General features: G+C 46.3%; 1 protein-coding gene across 4 annotated transcripts in view; it reads right to left on the bottom strand.

Moving 5' to 3' along the window:
- Window positions 1-20,521, bottom strand: part of JAK1 (Janus kinase 1) — a 199,629-nt gene that overhangs the window by 27,814 nt on the left and 151,294 nt on the right. For all 4 annotated transcript variants that reach the window (XM_068239306.1, XM_068239307.1, XM_068239305.1 and 1 more), the window contains 4 exons: window positions 17,442-17,566; window positions 13,817-13,989; window positions 5,149-5,266; window positions 4,921-5,031 (listed from right to left, as the gene is read on the bottom strand). In XM_068239306.1, coding sequence (XP_068095407.1) covers window positions 4,921-5,031; window positions 5,149-5,266; window positions 13,817-13,989; window positions 17,442-17,566 — 527 coding nt within the window. The remainder of the gene's footprint in view (window positions 1-4,920; window positions 5,032-5,148; window positions 5,267-13,816; window positions 13,990-17,441; window positions 17,567-20,521) is intronic.

Raw genomic sequence — 20,521 nt, 5'->3', positions numbered from 1 at the left:
CAGGTTAGGGGCTGATTGATGGGTGGCCGTGACAGGGGGTGATTGATGGGTGATTGACAGGTGATTAGGGGGGATAGATGCATACAGTACATGGGGTGGGGGGGGGGGGGCTGGGGAGAATCTGAGGGGTGATCAGGAGGGAGCAGGGGGCAGGGGGGGGGGATAAAAAGAAAAAATAGCGTTGACAGATAGTGACAGGGAGTGATTGATGGGTGATTAGGGGGGTGATTGGGTGCAAAAGGGGTCTGGGGGGTGGGCAGGGGGGGGTCTGATGGGTGCTGTGGGCGATCTGGGGCAGGGGGGGGGGGGGGAGGAAATCAGTGTGCTTGGTGCAGACTAGGGTGGCTGCAGCCTGCCCTGGTGGTCCCTCGGACACTGGGACCACCAGGGCAGGAGGCAGCCTGTATAATACACTTTGTAAACATTACAAAGTGTATTATACACTTTGTATGCGGCGATCGTCGGGTTAACATCCCGCCGGCGCTTCCGTATGGCCGGCGGGATAGCGGCGCCAGGCGGAGGATCGCGTCACTGATGACGCGATCGCTCCGCCCATGCCCCTACAAGGACCGCCGCCAATTGTCAATACGGCGGTCCTTGCGGGGTCCACTTCCCGGCCGCCAATTGTATATACGGCGGTCGGGAAGTGGTTAAAGGGGAACTGAAGAGAGAGGTATATGGAGGCTGTCATGTTTTTTTCCTTTTAATCAATACCAGTTGCCTGGCAGCCCTGCTGGTCTATTTCTCTGCAGTAGTATCTGATTAAAACCAGAAACAAGCATGCAGCTAGTCTTGTCAGATCTGACTTATAAGTCTGAACCACTGAAACACCTGATCTGCTGCATGCTTGTTCAGGGGCTATGGCTAATAGTATTAGAGGCAGAGGATCAGCAGGGCTGCCAGGCAACTGGTATTGTCTAAAAGGAAATAAACATGACAGCCTCCATATACCTCTCTCTTCAGTTCCCCTTTAAGTAGACCTCTATACAGCAGCACATGGAGGTATGTGCCTAGACTGCTGTCGCACTGATGCTGTCAGACTCTTCAGGCCCCGGCAGTGACAGGAAGACAAACTAGTGGGAGAGACTACTGGGAGAAGGGGTGGAGTTTTATAGTGCAAATTGTCAAAGAAGAACCTGCATTTAAGTGTTAAAGAAAGTCTGTAGGGGAAGAAAAAAGTGTTTCAAATAGGTATTCACCTTCGGAGTTCTCCACTGGGCTGTTCCAGCACCGTCTCCTCTCCAAATCAGCTCCAGCATGTGTCGTAGCATGAATCTGCTCAGGCTTCAGTGGAGAAAGCCAAGCCTGATCGGCTCCATGCTACTGTGCGAGCCGCTGTAATGCAGTTGTGCTTCAGGGGGCCCTGTTCTTGAATGGCTTGGTGGAAGAGGATGGGGGAAGCCTCTGCAGGATCCAGAGACTTCCTTCTCCCCACATTATTTCCTTTTTCTCAAACTAATCCTCACACATTTGCTGTAATTTACTATATCTGATTACTTGTAAAACAATGGTTTATGTTTTAATTATCCATCAGTAAATAATGTTCCCTGTTTGTAGGGACAGAAATACTTTTGGCTAGAGTCACATTTTCACACAGGAAGAGGCCGGCTTGCAGGCCTGTTTCCTCCTATCCACCCCTTGAGAGTGACTGAAGCAAGAAGAGGCATTGGGAGTCAAAGGGTGATTCTGGAGATCAAGGGGGAACAAGGAGAGGAATGGGCAATGGTGTGTGGCTCCAGCATAAACATATCTCTGTGCTTACCTCAGGTAGCTTTGCCTCGGGTCAGGTGTGCTTTTTTTTTGTTATACTGTTTTTATTGATTTTCAAAAATTCTCAAGGAAGTTTCAGAATGCAGTGTTCAGGATAATAAGAATAAGATCGGAGATATCTTCGGGTCAGGTGTGCTTTAACCACTTGCCGACCGCACACTCGTACCGTACGGCGGCAAAGTGGTAGCTGAAGGACCAGCGACGCACATCTACGTCGCCAGGTGCCCCCCTAATTAATCAGGAAAGGCCACTTGCGCGAGCGGCCGTTTCCTGTTAGATCACGGAGCGGGCTCGCAGACTAAAGTTAAACGCAGGAGACGTTTGTCTCCTTTGTTTAAATCGAATGGCGCTGCTGCTACAGCAGCGCCGTAAGGCAGATAAGGCAGATCGGCGATCCCCGGCCAATCAGCAGCCGAGGATCGCCGCCATGTGACAGAGGACAGGCTGCACAGGACGGATAGCGTCCTGTGCAGTCCCGATCACCAGGGGTGAGAGGGAGGAGAGGAATTTCGCCGGAAGGGGGGCTTTGAGGTGCCCCCCCCCCCCCCCCCCGGCAACACCCAGGCAGGCAGGAGCGATCAGACCCCCCCCTGCACATCATCCCCATAGGGGGGGAAAAAGGGGGAGCGATCTGATCGCTCTACCTGCAACCTGATCTGTGCTGGGGGCTGCAGAGCCCACCCAGCACAGATCATAAAATAACACGCTGGTCCTTAAGGGGGGGTAAAGGCTGAGTCCTCAAGTGGTTACAGGACACCCGAAGTGACATGTGACATGATGAGATAGACATGTGTATGTACAGTGCCTAGCACACAAATAACTATGCTGTGTTCCTTTTCTTCTTCCTCTGTCTGAAAGTTAAATATCAGTTATGTAAGTGGCTGACTCAGTCCTGACTCAGACAGGAAGTGACTACAGTGTGACCTCACTGATAAGAAATTCCAACTATAAAACACTTTTCCAGCAGAAAATGGCTTCTGAGAGCAAGAAAGAGATAAAAAGGGGAATTTCTTATTAGTGAGGGTCACACTGTAGTCACTTCCTGTCTGAGTCAGGACTGAGTCAGCCACTTACATACCTGATATTTAACTCTTTCAGGCAGAGAAATAAAAAAAGGAACACAGCATAGTTATTTGTGTGCTTTAACCTCCCTGGCGGTATGCAGTTTAAGTGGCTGCGTCCGCGGGAGGGATTTTTTTTATTAAATGTTTTTTTTTTTTTTAATGTTAGCTAGCACTAGGCTAGCTATGTTGCCCAAGTCACCCGGCACCGGTCTGAATTTCCCCTCCGCCCCTTATCGCCACCAGCAACAATCACCCGTCCACGATCCCGCGAGAGCCACAGCTTCCCAATTAGCATCACTCGTCGTCGCTAGGTCATGACGTCATCGTCATGTGCAGTTCTGATCCTCCCCATAGCGAAGCCGGGTGCTGATTGGGAGGCTGCGCCATCGCGGGATTCCTGGGGGGTATGTATACCGGAGGTGATCGGAGAGACTTGGGCACCATAGTTAGCTAGCAAAGTGCTATCTTAACAGTATGTAAAACATTTTTAAAAAATCCTCCCGGGGCGATGCGATTCCCTGCGGCGGCTAGCCAGACACTGTCGGGCTTACCGCCAGGGAGGTCAAAGCACATCTCCATTCAGCACTGACTGAATGTAGTCCGTGCCATCTATGTGTTGATTTATATTGATACAGCAGAGTATTCTCTGGCGTTAGGGTCTGAGGATAAGCAAGTACATAAAACACGCGAGTCTGCCAGTAATGAGGTCGGAGCTGGGGGAGAGCGAAGAGCTGCGCAGCCGCACTTGCGGCTATGAGAACTGCGCAGCCACGGCTAGACTTGGCAGCCATCTTTAGTGGGGAAGCTAAGGACGACCCGAGGGATCGGATCGGGTCGGGACCCCCCCTCCCCGAGCCTGGACATTGAAATAGAAACGCAGCAGAATGAAAGGTGAGATGCGGATGGCGTCCCCTAAGGGTCATAAAACAGAATAGATCGCCAGTAGAAAAAAGAAAGTCGGAGCACCAGCTCATGCTCTTAGGGTAATTTATTGGCAGTCACATAGGCATCATAGGCTTCCAGCAAAGTTACAGAGGAGAGATACCTGACTTACAGCCGTTTCATGGCAACTGCCGCTTCGTCAGAGACCAGAGGTGATAATAAATTACCCTAAGAGCATGAGCTGGTGCTCAGACATTCTTTTTTCTACTGGCGATTGATTACATGTTCTGAACGTGAGCACAGTCATCAATAGGGGCAGTCTATTGAGCTTGTCCGCAGCAGCATCTGGTACCTACCTTCTTTTCATAGATATAAAACAGAATAGGTATTTAACCTTTTTTTTTACCTTATTCGCCTTGTAAGTCCTTTAAGCTGCACACTGCTGCGCAAGCACTGACTCACCAGTGTGCTTCCTTGATTGCGCTTCTGTGGCTAGAAGCACTCTGCGCATGCGCACTACTTTAAAGAGAAACTCCAACCTAGAATTGAACTTTATCCCAATCAGTAGCTGATACCCCCTTTTACATGAGAAATATAATGATTTTCACAAACAGACCATCAGGGGGCGCTGTATGACTGATTTTGTGCTGAAACCCCTCCCACAAGAAGCTCTGAGTACCGCGGTACTCTGGGCAAACTGCCACAATGTAACAATGTTCACAGACAGGAATTAGCTGTTTACAGCTGTCTCTAACAGCCAAAACAGCTAGGAGCAGCTACATAACCTGCCCACAGTAACAATGTCACCATGTAATACATGTCAGAATGTGAATCTGGGAGAGGAAAGATTTTACAATGAGCAAACACTGACTAAATCATTTATACATAATTATGGTAAAAAATGAAGCACTTTTTTTACTACATTATTTTCACTGGAGTTCCTCTTTAAGACTCATAGTTCTGCGTGCTCAAGGAGGTGGCAGCGCATTCGCAGTAGTGTGCAACTTGAAGCCCCAGGTAAGGAAAAGAACACTATTTATGTTTGCCTCAGGTTACTATTTATGTTTGCCTCAGGTATCCTTTATTGTGGGTAATATCTCAAGTACTGCCCCACTGTGTAACGTGCTGTGCATCAAAGCTTTATATTACAGCCAAAGTTTCAAAAAGGTTAGACTCCCTCTGAACAGTAAATTTTTCTGTGTACCTCGATAGGGCAGTTTGCAGGGTTCGGCAAGCGCTTTCCCTCTTCCAATACTCGCACGAGTCGGGTCACCGTCATCTGACCTTGGGTTGGTCCAATCATTTTTAGAAACATCTAAAGGAGAAAGAAGGACTTTATCGTTATTTTGCATGGACACAGAATCTGTAGCATGTATGCTTGACTTCCATTCAGGAAAACAATAAACTTGAGTGAAGTGCAGATGGACATTACCGCCATGGGGCTCTGCTCTGAGCTGCAGTAGGTCAGGATTTCATATAATGTGACCCCGAATGACCACACATCAGAGGCGATGTAGAATTTACAGTGCAGCAGACACTCTGGAGCATACCTGGAATACAAGACATCAGCTATAAATACTGACAGTGAACCGGCAGGAAAAGCACACACTGTACACACATTCCTAACATGTACAAGTAACAAACAAGCTCTTCCTTGCTTGAAATGATTGCTCGTGATCACATAATTACATCAGTCCTTATTTGCCTGAAACGTCTGGGGTCTTGGCAGGCCTGGGATGTAGCCTAATAAAACCCTTTGTTAAATTTTTAAATGTAAGAAGAAAAAGTAAAAAATGTAAGGTTTTTTTTTTATGAATGAGCCACATTGTTGGCATGCATATTAAATGTGCCATTGAGATGCCATGGGTGCTAAAAAATGGTGTTCGAGTGCCTTTAAGACACTGTACTTTAGAAGCGTCAGGTCCTGTGAAATGCCTCTTTGGTGTCAAATCAATTTTTTTAACCTCCAATCTGAGGTAAGACTTACCTACGTTCAGTCGATTGCATAGAGGGAGGAGGCGCCTCAAGGGTTATATGCAAATCAGTAATGATGTACTTCGTGACAATTATCCTAGGTGTGGTTCCAACATTATAAAGATCTAAAAAAAAATGCTTCTCTACCAGATCCAAGTAAACCACTATTTCCTAACAACCCAACAGTATGATCAGCAGAAAACTTTATGGGCAAATGAAAAATAGTTTTATTGAACTGAGAACTAAAACAAACAGGACTGGCAACTGACACGTTTCAGACAATTATATTTCCTAGCAAGTTAGCTGCCAGACCCATTTGTCTGGGTGCCAGTTCAATAAAGCAAGGTTTTATATGCCCAGAGTGTGTGGCAATCATTTGCCTACTGTTTAGATGTTTGTAAAACAATACATGGAAAATTCAATGTACAGAAACAAATTTAACAAAAATTTGTTAAAAAAAAAAGGTTTTCTTGCTCAAGTCTTAATCAAAATATTAATCGAGTAGTGACCAGAAAAGGCTGTTTCAGGAATAGATTGGGCTCTATTCATAAAACTTTACCGCACGTTTTCCGCTCAAGAAGGCTGACTTTCCCGACCATTTAGCAAAGGGGGCATTCATAAAAGCTGTTCCCGCATGAAAATCTACAATCCCCCAGCAGAGCGAGAAATTTCCGCCTTCTGCAGTGTTTTTCTAGATTTATCTAGAAAAGACCAAAATTACTTACGGTAATTTCTTTTCCAGAAGTCGGAAGGACAGCAACCCTGAGACTTGTCTCCATCCACTACACACTGGACAGGAACTAGATAAAAAGATTTGCATAATTGGTTAGGTAGCAGAACATATATAAACCCTCTCATGTCCTTACCCCCTCAGTTGGTACAAAAAGACTCCACACATAATGATGCTTCAAAATAAATTTAATAAGAAACAGCGGTGGGCAATAAGGGTGCTGTCCTTCCGACTTCTGGAAAAGAAATTACCGTAAGTAATTTTGGTCTTTCCCAGAACGTCTCAGGACAGCAACCCTGAGATGAAATACAAGATAATATTTAGGGAGGGACTACAGCCTGTAACACTTTTCTGCCGAAACTTAAATCAGCACTAGACAATACATCAAGTCTATAGTGTCTCACAAAAGTATTGTGACTTGACCAGGTGGCTGCCTTGCAGATTTGCTCAACTGATGCTCCTGCCCTCTCTGCCCATGAAGTTGATACTGCTCTGGTTGAATGAGCCTTCAATCTTGCTGGAAGTTCTTTCCCCTGTTGACAATAAGCCAAGGAAATAGCCTGCTTTATCCATCTGGCTATGGTTGTCTTAGAAGCCTGTTTACCTCGAAACTTGCCTGCAAACAATACTAACAGGGCATTTGAATGTCTCCAAGAACCAGTACGCTGTAAGTATTCTAGAACACATCGTCTGACGTCTAGATGATGCAGTCTTTCTTCTTTTTGATTTGATGGTGTATTGCAGAAGGAAGGAATATTTCTTGAGACCTGTGAAACTTTGATACAACTTTTGGTAGAAAAGCCGGATCCAATCTAAGCGTAATTCTGTCATCTGATATCGTACAGTATGGCTCTAAGATAGACAAAGCCTGTAATTCTCCCACTCTTCTAGCTGATGTTATGGCTAAGAGAAACGCCGTTTTAAGAGATAGATGCTTATCTGAACTCTCTTCCAGAGGTTCAAAGGGAGGATCACATAAACCCTGGAGGACTGTGTTAAGATCCCAAGGAGGTACCCTGTTCTGAACTACGGGGCGAAGCCTCTTCAGTGCTTTAAAGAATCTTATGACATATTCTTCCTCCGCTAATTTTCTGTCAAGGAAAACACTCAATGCTGACACTTGCACCTTTAAGGTACTGATGCTTAAACCCTTCTGAAAACCGTCTTGAAGAAATTCTAAAACAGAATTTGATTGTGCCGTATCTCTGGAGTTGGTAATACACCAATTACTGTAAACTTTCCACGCTTTAAAGTAAATCTGACGTGTAACCTTTTTCCTGCTTTGTATAAGCGTTTCTGATAGTCTATTAGAGAAGCCTTTATTCTTCAATAGACTCCATTCAGGCTCCACGCGGAAAGCTGAAGGAGCTTCAGATTGGGATGACGTGCTGGGCCTTGCATCAGTAAGTCCGATTGATCCGGGAGCAAAACATGCTCCGACGCTAACCGCCGTAGCGGCGCAAACCAAGGTCTCTTGGGCCAATATGGGACAATCAGAATTGCTTGAGCCCTGCCTCGATAAATCTTGTTGACCACCTTGGAGATTACATGAAGAGGGGGAAAGATGTACATCAAATGATGACTCCAGCTGATTGAAAATGCGTCCAGAGCCCACGGCTCGTCCTCGGGACACAGGGAGCAGAACAGATGGCACTTTGCATTGTTTCTCCTGGCGAACAAATCGACCTGAGGTACCTTCCACCACTTTATCAGATGTAGAAATACTTGGTCGTTGAGACTCCACTCGTCTTGTGAGAGACTCCGTCTGCTCAGATAATCCGCTAAGCAATTCAGGGTTCCCTTCAGGTGCACTGCCCTCAATGATTGCACATTCCTCTCTGCCCAGTGCAGCATGCTGGAAGATTGAAGTTGTAGCAACCTGCTTCTTGTGCCCCCCTGGTGGTTTATGTAGGCCACCACCGTGCTGTTGTCTGTGCGGACTGTCACATGTTCTTCCAGGATTTGGGCACTGAAAACTTGAAGAGCCTCCCAGACTGCCCGCAACTCTCTGCTGTTTGAAGACTGAAGTCGAACTCTGTTTGACCATTGTCCTTGGGCTGTCTGAGAACCCAGATGAGCACCCCATCCCCAAGAGCTCGCATCCGTTGTGATGATACATTGTGTTGGAAACTCCCATAGATTTCCTGCCAGGCGATTGTGAGGTTCGATCCACCATAGAAACGACTGTTTGACACTCCATGGAATTAAGAATTTCTTGTCCTGAGAGGAGAGGCGTTTGTCCCATTTGGATAGGATCCAAGTCTGTAGAACTCTGGAGTGCAGCTGACCCCAAAGAACTGCTGGGAATGAAGAGGTTATTGTCCCCAATAAAGCCATAGCCTTCCTCAGTGATATTGCCTTCTGGTTCTGAAAAGAGAGAACAGATTTTAGCAATAATGTCGATTTCCTATCAGGCAGGAAAAGTCTTTTACTAGTCGTACAAATTAGAAACCCCAAATATTCCATTTTCTGTAGGGGAAATAAGGATGATTTCTCCCAGTTAATCAACCACCCCAGGGACTGAAGGAAGTCTATAGTGATATACGTCTGGGAACTCACAATATCCACTGAAGGGCCCCATATCAGAAGGTCATCCAAATAAGACATAACTTGGATGGATTGAAGTCTAAGGCCTGCTAAGATTTCAGCCATAACTTTTGTAAAAAGCCACGGAGCAGATGACAAACCAAAGGGGAGGGCAACAAACTGAAAGTGCCTTACCTCTCCTTGTAATTCCACTGCAAACCTCAGGAACTGCTGTGATTGTAGATGAATAGGCAAGTGCAGATACGCGTCTTTGAGATCCAACGATGTCAAGAAGCTTCCTTCCTGCAGTAGGTTTACTACTGAACGGATATTGTCCATCCGAAACTTTCTGTAATTGACTACTTTGTTCAATTTCTTTAGGTTTAAGATGAATCTGAAGCTTCCCTGAGGTTTCTTTATGAGGAATACAGGCGAGTAGAACCCCTGTCCTTCTTGACATCTTGGCACTCTTCGTATGACCCTCTTTTCTAACAAGGAGTTTATTTCGTCTTGGAGAGCTTGGGCCTGAATCGGTAGTCTTGGGGAGGGGGTTATAAAGAATTGGGCGGGTGTTGGAGCTACAAATTCTATCCTGTATCCCTCTAAAACAATGTTCAAAAGCCACCTGTTCTTGAATTTTGTCTGCCACTGTTCGTAGTAGTGCGCTAGTCTGCCCCCCACTGGAATCCTGGCGTCATTGCTTTGGTTGCTGCACCGAGGAAGAGTACTGAGGGTTATTTCTTGGTCTCTGAGTCTTGTTAGGGACCCATTTCCTTCTTTGGGAACCTCTATTATTCTGTTCCGTCTTTTCTGAGGGACGAAAGGAACGATTGGGACGAAAAATTTTCCTTTTATATGGAAAATTTTTCTTCTTATCTGCTGATCTTTCCAGGGTCTCTTCCAACTTAGACCCGAACAGCAAGCCCCCTTCACATGGAATACTGCATAACTTAGACTTAGATGACGTATCTCCTTGCCAGGTTTTCACCCAGATTCCTCTTCTGGCCGAGTTAACCAGGGCGGTAGTTCTTGCTGTAAGCCTAACAGAATCATCTGCTGCATCAAATAATTAGTTGCATGTAAGATCTTTGGAAAAAAGTTCAGAATTTCTTCCCTAGACGTCCCTGAAGCAATCTGGGATTGTACCTCAATTAGCCACAGCTTTAATGATCTCGCTACTGCTGTAGAGGCAACAGAAGGCTTGAAGTTCAGGGATGCTGCTTCCCAGGCCCTTCTCAAGATGTTATCCATCTTCTTGTCTATCGGGTCTTTAAGACTTCCAAAGTCTTCAAATTGAAGATCTGACCTCCTGGACACCTTGGATAAGGATGGGTCTAGCTTAGGTGAAGCCCCCCAAAACTTTTGGTCTTCTGGACTATAAGGATACCTCTTATTCAAGGATTTTGGCCAAAAGCTCTCTTATCAGGATTATCCCATTCTTTTTTGATAATTCCCTTAAGACTACTATGTACTGGTATAAAAGCAGTTTGAGGGTCAGACAGAGTTTCATACATCTGGACAAGCGGAGACAAAGTTCTTTGTTCCGTGGTAATCCCCATAGCCTGGTGCATAGCTTCTAACAACTCCTTCATAAAGTCAGTGGAAAAAGCAAACTTCTTATTTTTAACCGATTTATCAGTAGACTTTTCAGTTTCTGATGGAATTTCTTCAAGAGAGGAAATTTCCAACTCCCCTTCTGACATATCTGATTCTTCTGAATCATCTATTCTCCTTTTCCTCTTTAGATTAGGGTCATCTACTAAAACTGAACCTGAACCTGATGGACCTGGCAAGTCTGAAGGAGGTGCAGGGTGTATAGCAGGAGAAGGGGTAGGAACAACATTAACTGTAGTCTCAGGTGTCTTAATCGTCTGCACTGCAGAGGAAATCTCAGACCTAATCCAACCCTTTAACTCTTCCATCATAGTAGGTGTTTCATCTCTGACCACCTTCTGTGTTCAGTCCTGACATAGTATCTTAGATGATGAGGACATTTTATTCCCACATATAGCACATTTCTTAGGGGTTTTATGCGCAGATTTTGAACCTGAATGAGGTACAGATTTGTCAGGCTTATCAGGCTTCTCAGCTCTTTCTTGTCTTGATCCAGACTTGGATTCAGCTTTAGAGTCTGATTTATCCATTTTTGGCTGAAACAACAAACAAATACCAGCCATTAGCACAAAGAAGCCTAATAAACCTCTCTTACAAGATATGTAGCAATAACTAATGCACATACCAGAGAGGGAACGGAGCTTGACTCCACAGAGCCCTGGGAGGAAGATCCAGCGGCAGCCTCCATGGTCACCAACAGCCAAATGGTGACCATAGCCCAGCTTAAATAGCTCTTAACAATTTTGCCCGCCCCTTTCCCACAGGAAATGGCTCCATACCTTAAACGAACTACTGCTCCCAGAAGCGCTTCCCCCATCGCTTCTGCCGTCTAGTCAGCACCTGCTGACTCCATGCAGCATCGTTCTCCGTGGAGCGCACGCCGGCCAGGAACTTCCTGCTTCTGGCGTCAGGTCACTTGCGGCGCCGGTCACATGACAGGTGGGCGGGACTTCCTGAGCGCTCGATCCTCTTCCGCATTACGCTCAGTTCACTCAGGGGAGGCAGAGCGTGCTGCATGATCCCGCGCCCGGACAACTAGCCTTCGCAGACCCAGGGGATCATCCAAGCCGCGGCTCCTGCAACTAGCATGGGTGGCCAGCACTCCCCTCACATCTAGCATCCTGCTGGACAGGAAGACAACTGAGGGGGTAAGGACATGAGAGGGTTTATATATGTTCTGCTACCTAACCAATTATGCAAATCTTTTTATCTAGTTCCTGTCCAGTGTGTAGTGGATGGAGACAAGTCTCAGGGTTGCTGTCCTGAGACGTTCTGGGAAAAAGTAACAAAATGGCCATTCATAAAGATTAGAGGAAGCTGTATGTGGATGGGAAATACCGCTTCCTCGAAACCTGCGGATTACATACAAGTGAATGGGACACACCTCCCAGAGAGAGTAGTGCACGGAGGGACTCTGCCGGCTGAAGTGTTTCCGCATGTCTTCCGACAGCTTACCGCCAGCCTTCAGCGGGAGATCTCCGCACTTACATCGCAGCTGGCAACATTTTTTTGAATGACCACCCAGAAGTCTAAAATACCGCTGCGGTATTTTCCCTCCAGGAGTTTTTTCGCCACAACTTTTTTATGAATAGAGCCCATTGTCGGAGATGCCAGCATACATGATGACCGGCCCAGGTATGGCACAAACACGTTGGCAAATAATAAGAGAATGTGTATAGACATGTGGGAACTTGTAGTTAGCCACTATATTTACAGTGTACACAGCACTCTCGCCTTGCAGCACGTGGCTCGCCCAGTTTGAAACCCAGCTGTGACACTATCTGCAAGGAGTTTGTATGTTCTCCCCATGTGTGGGTTTCCTCCAGGCAAACCAGTTTCTGCTCTCATCTCAAAAACATACAAGTAAGTTAGTTGATTGGCTTCCCCCGTTCTAAAACTTGCCTTAGACTACAATGGACATATGACTATGGTAGGATTAGACAAAGCAGGTGGTTTCAATGCACAATGCTGAAAACTAGACGTCCCATAGCAGTAATGTTAAACTACGCGAGGAGCGTAAGGGTAATTCAGGGCTCCAGCGATGATCGCCAGACCCCAAATTACATCTCCCTCCAAGCTGCAACGTCTCAGAGAGGAAACCGTATTTCACACCACCATGGATTTGAGCGGCAGCACGGTAAGCAGTCATTCAGCTCACCATGTGCCCAGCTCACTGGCAGCGTACATATACACAGGATTAGATTGGGAGCCGCTCTGGGAGCCGCTCTGAGGGATAGTTAAAGGAAACCAGAGATGATCTGTAATAAATGTTTTATACATACCTGGGGCTTCCTCCAGCCCCATGCACATGGATCACGCCCACGCTGCCGTCCTCAGCCTTCTGCTCCAGGGTCCTGTAATGTCGGCTAGTCGAAGTTACGGAACCCGGTCCGCGATCCGGAAAGCTGAGGACGTCATGGGGCAGGGGGAAGCCCAGGTATGTATAAAACTTATTACAGATGGTTTCTGGAACACTTTAAGTGACAAAACTATAAGCTGTACAGCACTGGGGAAAATGTCAGCGCTATATAAAACCTAAGGCCCGGTTTACATTAGCGTTCCCTGTCCGGATTCGCCGGGCATAGCAATGCAAAGGCTATGTGGACGTTCACACGCGTCCGTTCCGTACAGTACGGAGCCGGACTCCGGAGGCTTTTCCAACATGCGCTATTTTTTGGGTCCGGATCATCCGGCCCACGCACCCGGACCGGAGCCTGACTGCACCATCCGGATATAGAAACCAATGGGGAACTGAAAGCACAGAACACACTGGAGACAAACACTGGACGTTCTACCCCACTTCTTATGCGTATTTATAGCGGCCATTTCGGATGGGGACACATGGGCCCAGCATATCTGGAGTGGAGCAGCAGTGCCACACGTGCTAGAGTGGTTTGGCAGTATGTCGGAGGTGGAGGTGAGGCCTACAGCGGAGGACCGGATTCTACAAGTGCACCAGGTGCACCTTCTGCAGACCCCAACAATTTTATGGTAATTTTGTTTATTTTTTACCCCACGGATCCGGATGGCAGCCTGATGCATACGGACCGGATCCGGATCAGGTCCTGATCCAGTTCCGATCCGGATCAGGTCCTGATCCGATCCGGATCAGGTCCTGATCCGATCCGGACTGTTTGCATGCCAAAACGCAAGTGTGAACGGGGCCTAATTAATAATCATGAATGAGATGTGTTCCTGCAGATCCCTTCATGTTTGACAAGTTTGTACGCGATAATGGGAAAGGATAAATTGTTACCAGAACACTGGGCTGTCCAGGTCGTCTTTCACGGTGTAATACTCCTTGTCTGTCTCGATGGCTTTGGTCAATCCAAAATCTCCTATTTTCACTCGATGCTCATTTTCCACCAGCACGTTTCTTGCAGCCAGATCTCGGTGGACGTATTGCCGGGACCCCAGATATTCCATTCCCTGAGCAGCACAAGAGGGGGGAGAGTGTGAGACATCACATGATCAAACACACAAACATACATGGGCAGCACGGTTAGCGCTCTCGCCTCGGTTCGAATCCCAGCCAGGTCAACATCTACAAGGAGTTTGTATGTTCTCTCCGTGTCTGTGTGGGTTTCCGCCGGGCACTCCGGTTTCCTCACACATCCCAAAACCATACAGATAAGTTAATTGGCTTCCCCCTAAATTGGCCCTAGACTATGATACATGCTCTACACAATACATACATAGACATAAGACTATGTAAGGGACTAGATTGTGAGCCCCTCTGAGGGACAGTTAGTGACAAGACAATATACTCTGTACAGTGCTGCATAATATGTCAGCACTACTTAAATATTTAAATAAATGTCAGTCAGTGAAGAGAATTCTCGGTCTTGTTCCATGCAGAGGATCATCGCTGACTGGCCAATAGTGATGTAGGCGAACAGCTCGCCTGCGAACAGCTATGGCCCTGTACTACTTCCGGGTCGCTGTCTCTTAGTAGTAGGCATGCCCTGGCCCAGTGATGCGTGCCCTTGATTGTGCAGCTGTGGCCGGGCATGCTTTGCGCATGTGTATGAGGTCACCAAGCATGCCTGGCCACAGGCGCGCATTCAAGGACACGCATCACCAGGCCAGGGCATGCATACTACTAAACGCATCCAGGCCAGGGCATGTGAACTACTGAGAGACAGCGACCCGGAAGTAGTACAGGGCCATAACTGTTGTGCAGGCAAGCTGTTTGCCTACATCACTATTGGCCAACAATAATACAAACCTTTCATGGCAAACCTTTCATAGCTCTGAGGATTCCCAGGTCAAGGCCAACCATATACAGCACCATAACAGCCCATCTCCATTACACTTCAGTAAAAGCTTAAAGCACAACTGAAGTGAGAGGTATATGGAGGGTGACATATTTATTTCCTTTTAAGCAATACCAGTTGCCTGGCTCTCCTGCTGATCCTCTGCCTCTAATACTTTTAGCCATAGACCCTGAACAAGCATGCAGCACATCAGGTGTTTCTGACATTATTGTCAGATATGACAAGATTAGCTGCATGCTTGTTCCTGGTGTAATTCAGACTCTTCAGCAGCCAAATAGACCAGCAGGGCTGCCAGGCAACTGGTATTGTTTAAAAGGAAATACATATGACAGCCTCCATATACCTCTCACTTCAGTTGTCCTTTAAAGTATACCAGAGATGACATGTGACATAATGATAGACATGTGTATATACAGTGGCAAGCATACAGACACCTATGCTGTGCTCCTTTTCTTTTTTTCCCTGCCTGAAAGGGTTTATAATTAGCTATGGAACTGACAGTTTTTCTTCAGTCGGCTCACTGATAACAAATTGCAGCTATAAAACACTTTCCTAAGCAAATACCTGGACTTTTTACTGTGAGAAGAAAAGATAAAGTCAGTTCATGTGTTTTCACTCTGGGACTCTTGGGACACTGCAATTGAGCAGAGACTATGAAACATTAAATCTGCTTTGTAAATGGTTATGCATAAAAATAAAACCTTGAGATATCTAAAAGAGTCATTTTTAGGAGTAGAAGGACAGATCCAATTGTTTATTTTCATCTCTGGTTTACTTTAAGTGTTGTACTGCCTAAGTGGTAGCCCATCCACCACCCTTCACAGATATGTTCCACCATTACTGATCACCCTTTTGATCAATAAACTCCGTGAAATCAATGGAACGTTTATTGGTTAGGCATGCTGACAGATCCCAGGCAGATTCAAAGTAATCAGATGGAAAAAAAATGTGAATAACCAGTTTAATGCGCCATACAGACATTAGACAGCCTGAATTGGGGGAAAAATGAGTCGAGCTCATGGGCTAGATCACCTTTGTAGAATTGTCCTGGTGCTGCTCCTTGTCCTCCGGATCCCCTCCCCCTCCCCGTTTACTGGTCATCTTCATATTCAATGGAATCCTCCAGTCAAATATGAAAATCCAGAAGCTCTTCCTATCAACTGTGCAAATCAGAACTGCGCAGCCACCATTTCCAAACTACGCAAGCACAGAGGAAATAAGCGCTCAGCCACCAGCACTTTCTTTCACTGCACAGGCACAGCTCAAAACTTGCTCTTGCGCACTGCACAATAGCTGTACTGCTCAAAGGAACTACCAAGAGGCACAGGGGGCTACAAGAACCGGGCAGGCCCATGGGACATCGAGCATTACCAGGACACTTCTACAAAGGTAAGCTACCCCACCAGGAGCGTCAGGTAATAGATCTTACCCTGGTTTAGGGGTATTTTAATAAACATGATCTTGTTTCAGTTGACAAGTCTCATGTATTTACCAACATTGTGCATCTTTTGCACCAGTCCTACCTCTGCTGGTCACCAGCCAGCCGTGCTGCAATGTCCTGAGTGGCTGCTTTCTCCCTGAAAGCAAAGGTATCCATACATCAGTCGATATATGGGCAGATCGACCGAGAGACAGATCTCTCTCTGATCGGAGAGAGATCTGTTGCCTGCCCATACACTGCTGGCCAATTTCTGATAGATTTCACCATAAAATCTGTCGGAAATCAGCCTTGTGATGCCGCATCTGCCACCCCTGGTGCTGTCCCCCTAATGTAAAATTTGTGTCGGTACCCCTCCCAACCCCAAGAGCCCGCCCCCCCTCCCCATGTAGTTTTCTTTAGCTGTCGGTGTCCGCCCCCGGCTCCGCACACATACAAGCTTCCCCACTTGGTTGCCGGCATAACGTGTGTGTGGTGTGTGTACGGAGCCAGTGGCGGACACCGACAGCTAAAGTATGCTGCACGGGGCACACATTAAACACGGGGGGTTGATTGGAGACAGCGCCGGCAGTTCCGTCACTCGCCCCGATATCACACACCTTTACCAACGCGCACCCGATTGAACATGTCAGCCCTACATCTTGCAGTATGTCCAATCGATCCATGCAAACAAATTCTACCTGAAATTGATAGCATCGTCGATCGGGTATGCTCTTGGCGGCACCAATTCAGAATCGGATGGTCGATCGGCCGCCAAGTTTCCTGAAGTATGGTCACCTTAACAGCTCCCCTTCCTCTCCACAGCCAATGCACCTAACCCTACCCACCATATTAATCATATGTCTATTCCCTGAAACAATCATGAAAAATTGCGTTGGCCAATAATCTGTTTATATATTGGGTTTTAGCTTAGCTGAACTTTCGCTGTAGCTCTGCCATTAAAAATGATCATCAGATCTTTTGTTTTTTTCTACGTGAAATGACATTTTGCAGGTGGAAGAGTTGTTAGAGCAGGATTGGGATCTGTCCATACACTTTATGTGTGAAGTTGAACGCTTTCATACATCACCCTTGGTGGCGAAACCTCAGCTCTGCTCTAATACTGGTAATGTCAGACATGTGACAGCACACTGGTGCACACTGAAGCGTGACACGGACTGCTGTACCTGGGCGATCTGAATGGCGTACTGCAACTGCTGCTTGAGATTTATCTTGTTTACATTCCTCGGCAAATACTCCTTCAGGCTTCCAGATGGAAGGTACTCCATGATTAATTTAATGCCGCTGCCACCTGCGGAGACAAACACAACATTGGCAGCAGGTGAAGAGACAAGAGCCGCGACAACACAATAACATCCTGCAATCCATAACACAAGTGTAATGTTCCGCAATGACCACAGCCGCAAAGCAAGTCAACAATAAAAAATTAAGAGTGTAACCTTTTACAGACGGCACATGTTTGGCCCCTTAAAGGACATCCGAGGTGAACACAGCATATTAAGCTCCTTGAAGTCTGGGTGGTCCCTCGCTGCTGTTCTCCAGTCCGTTCTTGCTGTCCCCTCTATAATGATTGCCAACCTGGGTTGGCTGCTTCTGCACAAGCATCTTGCAATGGTGATTCTGTGGTCAGGAGCGTTCTGCACATGTGCTGTGCTAATGAGCATGGGCAGGATGCTTCTGGCCACAGGAGCACAGTTGCAAGGCATGTCCGCACATGCGCAGAAGTCATCATTATGGATGGGATAACTGGAGGGCAGCGAAACTGCAGTGTTGGACCAGATAGACTTCTAGGGGCTGGAAGAAGCCCCAGGTAGGTAAAGCTTAATATGCTGTGCACACCTTGGATGTCCTGAAGTGCATATAAAGTGTTTATATGTACGTCAGTGTCTTAGAGGCATACATGCTAAAAAGGGCACTGGGAAATTTGGGCGCAGGGTGAAGCCGAAAAAACATCTCACCCTGCTATAGGAAATTTCCCGGCAGCGTTCATGACTACCCCACCCCCCTCCAGGCCACCCTGGACTCAGAGCTAAGATGCAATTTGGCTGCCAGCTATTTCCGGTGGCTGTATTGCACTGGATTTTTTGTAATATGAGCTTCGTCTTTTGCCGGCATCCAAATTACCTTCTGAGCGTCGCCATAGCCGTAATTTGCATTACAACCTGTAAACAAAATATCCAGTGCCCTTTTTGATCGATTCAGTCTTTGAGACTCTCCAGAACCCTCCGGCTTCTTTCTTCATCCAGTCATCCCTCTGTCTTTGCACTGTTTCATCCTCCGGTCGATTCCTCAGAGTGCATGCCCTTCCATACACATGCCCTCTCTGTACTCACTCCCACACAGCTGACCTGCGCATGCCCAGGAAGCTGTCGGCCACAGCTGTGTAGGAGGACGATACAGAGCGTACTGCGCATGTGCCGGGCAAAGATTTGGTCCCAGCCAGGAATAGGGCATACAACAGTGGGATGGACAGGAGGCCAGATGAAAGTAGCCTGGAGGGGTCTGAAGAGTCTCCAGAACATGGACCATGATATATAAACACATTTTATTCACCTCGGGTACACAAGAATTGGAGCCGATTTCTATTTTTACACTGTGATCACTGTTATCGGTTCACACAGCTGAGTGAAGCAGGGAGTTAGGATGATCTATGCACTGGCAAAATGCGTAGATTTCAACAGAGCGCCTCCAGAACCGGTTAGAAAACCCATAGTGAGACGCATACGGTGGCTACCATCATTATATACTTTGTAAAAATGTGCCTCAGTGAAGGGGATCTTAAGTGCTGCTCAAAAACTTTTTTGCAATTTAACATTATAACAAATGTGATTTTCACTGATATTTGCAAGGTGCTATTTATTTCTAGAAACGACTAAGCGCAGGATGCCTAACTTTTCCAGTCTGGAATCTATACTCTGTGCTGCACTATTTTTCATTACAGACAGCCCACATACTTTGCTGTTCCTGCAGGAGTAATAGGCTGCAAAGTAACAATTGCTTCTTATTTTGTACACCTGTGAAAAATGAGAGTTTCCCTGTATGAGGTTTATGCAGTATCAGCATTACATTTGCATTCAGGTCAGAAATATTAGCATCTCTGATGATCTCTAGCGAGAAGTGTGCAGATCAGCAGTATAGCAGGGACGCAATATCCACCTATCCTCATTCTTTACGGCTCTATCCCCAACCTCAGGGATGGGATGGGGCAGGATGACTCATAAGGAGATGGGCAGAGATATTTTCCCTGCACACACCTCTACTTCACATCATGTTCCTGGTTTTTGTCTTTTGAAGCCATATTTAAGTAGGGAAATGACACTGAAAAATGAATTGGCTCTAAATTCCTCTAGGCTCAGTTGCACTTTTAAAGCAAAACTGAAATAAAAGTGATGAGCTAGACCATTACATCTATAATTCTTCTCCTAAATAGTACTACCTGATATCTTATTTTGTATTTAAATATTAAAGGACATCTGAGGTGAAAAACTGATGAGAAAAACAATTGTATATATCTCCCTTCTCCTAAAAATGACTCTTTTAAATACAAAATAAAACTGGAATGTCTACATCTAGTTTTTAAGTTTTTTCTGTTTCATTGCCTCTGCTCAATGACACCTTCACTGAAGTATGTCAGAGCTCAAATCTATGAATTATTGACCCTATTTATCTCTTTCCTGCTCCAGGAAGGCATTTACTGACTGGAAAGTATTTTATGGCTGTAATTTCTTATCAGTGAGGGTTATGCTATAGCCTGACCCAGTCCAACCAAGATAGAAACTGTCACTTGCATACCTGATGTTTAACTTTTTCAGGCAGAGAAAGGAAAAACAGGAACACAGCCTAGTTATGTTTGTGCTAGGCACTATACATATACATGTCTATCTCATCATGTTACATGTCACCTCAGTTGTCCTTTAAGGAGGGCTTCAGACTACCGGCTGGCAGCAGCGGTGTGGCCCAGGGGCCTCATCTCTTCGCCAAAAACAGGTCTTCAGGGATTACCGCGTTAGTATGCGGTAATTCCCGTCTGGCATCCGGCCAAGCAGGAAGTGATGCTCACTTCCAATCGGTAACGTTTGCGGAAGTAGATCGCTAAAATGCGTTTCCGCGCAAGCCCAATGCTAAAAACTGCAGCAATTTTATTTAAATACACGCATGTTACCATAGATTTACAGGTCTTCCAGTCCACCGCAGGGCAACATAGGTAAGGGCGTGCATTAGATGGGGCACTTTCGGTGCATCACAC

Source organism: Hyperolius riggenbachi, chromosome 6 (genome assembly GCF_040937935.1).
Source record: "Hyperolius riggenbachi isolate aHypRig1 chromosome 6, aHypRig1.pri, whole genome shotgun sequence".
Lineage (NCBI taxonomy): Eukaryota > Metazoa > Chordata > Amphibia > Anura > Hyperoliidae > Hyperolius > Hyperolius riggenbachi.
Note: the sequence above shows the minus strand (reverse complement) of the source record. Positions and strands in the feature narration are given on the sequence as shown.